Raw genomic sequence first — 6,005 nt, 5'->3', positions numbered from 1 at the left:
ATATTGATTAGAAGACGCTTTTGGTTTGACACACGTTTAATTTATTAAAGATAATTCATGCAGGGTTTGTTTTTGTTTTTTACATCAAATGTTCTCATGAATCACAGTTGTATTTAAAAAATATATGGTTTTACACAATAAAAAGAGAGAAACTTAAACGTGAACTAAATCAGTGGTATAAGTATCCTGAATTGTATCATCTTGAATTAGTTGCCCTTTTAAGGAAATATTACCTTTATAATTAAGATATGTAGAAGAAATTCAAATATTTAAACGGTGTCTTACATTGTGAAAGTGGCTGCATATCTTCCAGTAATTAGGAGAAATTAAATAAAACGGGAACTATTAAAACGCCTCGTGCTTCACAACTTGCGTCACAGCTAGTCATTTGCATGGGGAGACATGCAGCTTAGCATATGAAACTTGTAAGTTGTCATACTTGAAAAAAAAAATCATTATTTGTCCATAAGGAATTCGCTCGAAAGACTAGTATCAGGAAATCACGGTTAACCTGTTTAGTGCCAAAAACACTACACATAATACAATCATCAAAAAGCAATGTTGGTAATTGTGAAAGAAAAGAGATTCCTCATAATCAGATATTAGTAACGGATTACTCTGGTCAGAGCTGAGCACGTCCGTATCGTCTTTTAGCAAGACAACTGTTACATGACGTCACCCCTCCGCAGCAATATAAAGGTGCTCCCGAGCAGGTTTCAGCATTCAAACTTTCAGCCTCAGAGCGACACAGCAGCGGAGGAGAGGAGAGAGAAGGGGCAAATAAGAATATCTAACGAAGTCTTTGGAGCATGAACAGACTCACATTAGCGGCTTTCCTTTTGGCACTGGGTTTTCTTGTCTGCGAAGGTGAGTACAGGAACGGAAAATGATATCTTAATAGCTTTAAAAAAAGAGAAATTACCCTGTTGTTCAGGATTACTTTTCTTTCTTTATATCAGAATGTATATTAAAATTGATTTATAGTAATTCCATGACCCTCAGAAGTAAATATATACTATTTAACTATGCCTGTACAGATTTGTGTCTAAATTGAATTCTTACTAACAGCCCATCATGATGTGTTTCAGGTAACCCATGTTGCTCAGATCCATGCCAGAACAGGGGCGTTTGCACAGCGCTCGGATCAAACAATTACGAGTGTGATTGTACACGTACAGGATATTATGGACAGAACTGCACAACACGTATGTATAAATGGTACTTTTAAGGTGAATCCAATGTGGCTGTTTGTATTGTGGTGATTTGTCATTAAGTTTCTCTCTTGGCATTTACAGCTGAATTCTTCACATGGATCAAAATCTCCCTGAAGCCATCGCCCAACACTGTCCACTACCTTCTCACCCACTTCAAGGGCTTCTGGAACATCATCAACAACATCTCATTTCTCCGGGATGCCATCATGAGATACGTGCTGACATGTAAGCGCTCTCTAGCTGAAGGCAAAAATTAGATGGATTGAAAAATTGCTCCATTGGCATATTAAATAATTTGTAGAGCAGGTTGTAAGAAAGCTGTTGTGGCTTTGATACTAATGATGAACTCTTTTTTTTTTGTCACTCTAGCTCGATCCCACCTGATTGATAGTCCTCCAACTTTTAATGCGGATTACGGTTACAAAAGCTGGGAGGCCTATTCCAACCTTTCCTACTATACACGCACCCTCCCCCCTGTGGCAGAGGATTGCCCAACCCCTATGGGAGTACTAGGTGAGTGCACTCTCTCTGCGTCTGGGGAACCAGTTTTCTCAGATTCTTGAATACTGAGCAAGAGCGACAGGCCCCATTACATCACAGGAAACGCACACATTGAAGTTACCCCCACTGCTATTAACAAACTGGAAATGTGCTGAGGCAACACAGTAAAACCTGCCCCAGCAAGCCACAACTTGTGAACATAAATACAGTTTTTTCAGATTGTACACTGAGCATGTCTGAGGAATTTACAATGAGAGCAAACCTGTTATAACTTTTCCTACAAGTAAAAGTGAATCATTACATTTCAATCTTGTTAATGTGTTTTATCCAGATCAAATTGCCCTGTTTCCTCATTACAGCCAGGTATGCTTACTGTATTGTTCTTGTTTCCCCAGGTAAAAAGGAGCTTCCTGATGCTAAGCTCCTGGCTGAGAAGCTTCTGATGAGAAGACAGTTTATCCCGGATCCACAGGGCACCAGCCTGATGTTTGCTTTCTTCGCGCAGCATTTTACCCACCAGTTCTTCAAATCTGATATGAAGAAAGGACCTGCTTTTACCGTCGCTAAAGGTCACGGGGTAAGAATGGAACCCACGCCAGATTTTAGTCGGGAAAGAGAGACATGGGGAGCATGAATAAAGATGGTAAATTAATGTTACAGCACGTGTTAAATGATGTTTTTTTCTTTCAGGTCGACCTCAACCACATTTATGGAGACAGTCTGGAGAGGCAACACAAGCTCCGACTCTTTAAGGATGGCAAGCTTAAATATCAGGTATGAGAAGAAACAGCTGTTTAGTTTAAACAGCCGAATGCTTCAGACCACACGTGTCTAACAGTCTCTTCCTCTCTCATGTAACTCTGCAGATGCTGGACGGAGAAGTGTACCCCCCAACAGTAAAGGAAGTGGGCGCTGAAATGCACTACCCTCCTCATGTGCCTGACTCTCACCGCTTCGCTGTGGGCCACGAGGCGTTCGGCCTGGTCCCCGGCCTGATGATGTACGCCACAATCTGGCTACGGGAACACAACCGGGTGTGTGACGTGTTGAAGGAGGTCCACCCTGACTGGGATGATGAGAGGCTATTCCAGACCACACGGCTCATTCTGATTGGTGAGTTTAGACGATTCTGACAATTGCACTTCATAAAATACTTACTGTAATGTAGTGAGGAAATAAAGCAAAAATTTCTATGGATATGAAAATAGTTACCATGGAGTTACCACAAGAGGAAGTACAGTAGTACCTTTATTTGAAAAACTTACTAGCAACCTCGTTGCACACAGTGGGGAAGTGTTATTTACCATGTTAGATAAATGATTAACGAGAAGACGTGAAAAGGAGGAAATGTTTAGTTTTTCATTTCCTGTATGATTATAAACCATTACAGTCAAATCATTACCCTCCAAGCAAGTTTAAGATGGCAAAAAATGCTTTGTTTGACAAAAACAAAATAGTAAACTTGATAAAACGTCTAATTGAGGTTTTACAAAGTCAAAGACATTTTCTATATATATTAATTTCAAATAATTCATCCTGCAGGAGAGACCATCAAGATCGTGATCGAGGACTACGTGCAGCACCTGAGCGGCTATCACTTCAAGCTCAAGTTCGACCCCGAGCTGCTGTTCAACCAGCGCTTCCAGTACCAGAACCGCATCGCATCCGAGTTCAACACCCTGTACCACTGGCACCCACTGATGCCCGACACTTTCCACATTGAGGAGAAAGATTACAACTATAAACAGTTCGTCTTCAACACCTCTGTTGTGACTGAGCACGGCATCAGCAACCTTGTGGAGTCTTTTACCAAGCAGATCGCAGGACGGGTAAGGACTGTTTGTGTTGCAGCAGCAGCATTTAGATTTATATTGTAGAACCACTGTTGCTTTGAGGCTGATTTATTGACTTTCCATTCTTTTTTTTAGGTTGCTGGTGGCCGAAATGTCCCAGGACCCATCATGTATGTGGCCATTAAGTCCATTGAAAACAGCAGAAAGATGCGCTACCAGTCTCTGAATGCCTACAGGAAGCGATTCTCCATGAAGCCCTACAGCTCCTTTGAAGACCTTACAGGTGAGACTCTTACAAACGCTAATAGATGGAAAGGATGACGTCAGAAGATTAATTAAGAGATAATTATCAACACCAAGTGAAATGAAATGTTGCCTCAGGCCAAAGTATTGCTATGTTATTAATGGCATTGTCAAAGGCTCATTGCAGGAATTTGATGTGAGCGTGGTGAAAAACACACCCACATGCCACAGCGTAAAGCTTGAGTCATAGACTATCATCAATGAAATGGTTTGGTTTCAGTCCCCCAGCAGCTTTGAAGGTTAGGAATTTATTTCCGTGACTCTTAAGAACCAGATGTTTGCTTCATCTTGAGATAGTGTAAACAGATTGTCATCACAGAGAGCCAGACATAAACAGATGAGAATGGCCACCTGCTTCAGAGGAGAAAATTAAAGCATTGCAAGGAAAATAAGGGGTTTTAATGATAAAAATCTAATAGTGAAGTATAAGGAGATAGAAATATCTGTGTGTATAAGAGGACCAGAAGAAGAAAGACATAAAAGACAAGAAGAGAGATTGTTTTCATCCATAATTTGCTGGATCTGGATCAGTCAAAACAGTGCTCATATTTAGACTAGCAGAAAGGTTTGCAGCTGCGGAGTGAGGGAGAGAGAACAGATTAACTAAAAGTATATCTTTCTTTGTGTTCCTCAGGAGAGAAAGAAATGGCTGCAGTGCTCGAGGAGATGTACGGACACGTTGACGCTGTGGAGCTCTACCCTGGTCTGCTGGTGGAGAAGCCCAGGTCTAACGCCATCTTTGGGGAGACCATGGTGGAGATGGGAGCCCCTTTCTCCCTCAAGGGCTTAATGGGAAACCCCATCTGCTCCCCGGAGTACTGGAAGCCCAGCACATTCGGAGGCACCGTGGGCTTCGACATCGTCAACACCGCCTCCCTGCAGAGGCTCGTCTGCAATAACGTCAAGGGTCCCTGTCCTGTGGCGTCCTTTCATGTGCCTGACGTTAAAGAGACGGGGTCCACGATCATCAACTCCAGCACATCCCACTCAAGCGGTGGAGATATGAACCCAACAGTCATTTTGAAAGAAAGGACTACTGAGCTCTAATTTGTTTATTAGGTACAATTTTCTACGTGTGTATTTATTTATTTATATTTATTTTTATATTTATTGTCTAATATTTATAACATAACATCGAGAAAGTGCGAGACTGGTTTTTTATATGTAGGTTTTGTGATATTCTTAACTGGTTTGTAAGAAGAAAAGTTTGTGGTTGTTTTATTTATTGAAAGATTATTTGTATTGTAAGTTATTTTTTACAGTATTGACCTCAGTCACTGAAACTTGATACTTGAAAATTTGTTTACGGATTTTTACAACAAAGTAGCGTACATTACACTTCTAATGTTAATACATGTTCGTTCATCTGTACAGGTGTTTTGGAGACGGTAACACAGTAGCACAGTAAAGCAGTAATGTTCACAGTGAACTCAATGACTGATCTAGACTCTCTATGATCTAACTTAATATACAGTAAAGTGCATTCATTTTTCAGTATTAATACATGTAATATAACTGAGTCTGAGCTGCACTGTTGTTTAGAATTACATTGCCATTCTTTAGAAATGTATGATTTAATAACTTCGATATGGTTAAAGTAGCAGTGCAATTTGTTAGTTCTGTTCTCAATGCCCTTTGACATGCAATGTTGATAATAATAAATGCTTCCTGGAAACAGGAAAGCACATTTCTCAGAAATCGCTGATGCTGGTGTCATTTTCACTTTGACTCTGAATGCAGTTTGACAGAAACTTTCAATGTTGGATCAAACAAGCTTTTCCTGCCTAAGTGATAAAGGTCAGACTAGTCAAAAATATTTCAATAGTAAATGGATTTTACTTACATAGCTTATATTTTCCAGTCTTCCGACCACTCAAAGCTGCTTTTACACTACATGTCACTCTCACCCATTCACACACTCATTCACACACTGATAGCAAAGGCCTAAGTGCCAAACTCCCATCTGGATCTATGCACATCTATACCCGATGGCTATGCCACCGAGAGCAATTTGGGGCTCAGTGTCCTGCCCAAGGACACTTGGACATGTGTACTGTAGCGGTCAGGGATCGAACCTTCCGACTGAGAGACGACCGACTCTACCACTAAGCCACAGTCGCCCCACTAGTCAACTTAACACAATCTGTCTTGACATTTAAAAGGAAAAATAATTTATTTTTACAATTTGAATATT

At 40.6% G+C, this 6,005-nt stretch overlaps 1 protein-coding gene across 1 annotated transcript; it reads left to right on the top strand.

The window, feature by feature from the left end:
• Positions 1–741: 741 nt before the first annotated feature.
• Positions 742–5,509, top strand: ptgs2b (prostaglandin-endoperoxide synthase 2b). The gene is made up of 10 exons (XM_069679621.1): positions 742–867; positions 1,089–1,205; positions 1,296–1,439; positions 1,584–1,727; positions 2,111–2,292; positions 2,406–2,489; positions 2,582–2,828; positions 3,258–3,544; positions 3,644–3,791; positions 4,446–5,509. The coding sequence occupies exons 1-10, from the start codon at positions 810–812 to the stop codon at positions 4,856–4,858; spliced, it is 1,824 nt and encodes a 607-aa protein (XP_069535722.1). The 5' UTR covers positions 742–809; the 3' UTR covers positions 4,859–5,509.
• Positions 5,510–6,005: the final 496 nt, after the last annotated feature.

The sequence above is a fragment of the Semicossyphus pulcher genome, unplaced genomic scaffold (genome assembly GCF_022749685.1).
Source record: "Semicossyphus pulcher isolate SPU_LCO1_2020_fin unplaced genomic scaffold, fSemPul1.0.p SCAF_4, whole genome shotgun sequence".
Taxonomy (NCBI): Eukaryota; Metazoa; Chordata; class Actinopteri; order Labriformes; family Labridae; genus Semicossyphus; species Semicossyphus pulcher.
The sequence above is the reverse complement of the archived record's forward strand: the minus strand, read 5'-3'. Positions and strand labels throughout refer to the sequence as shown.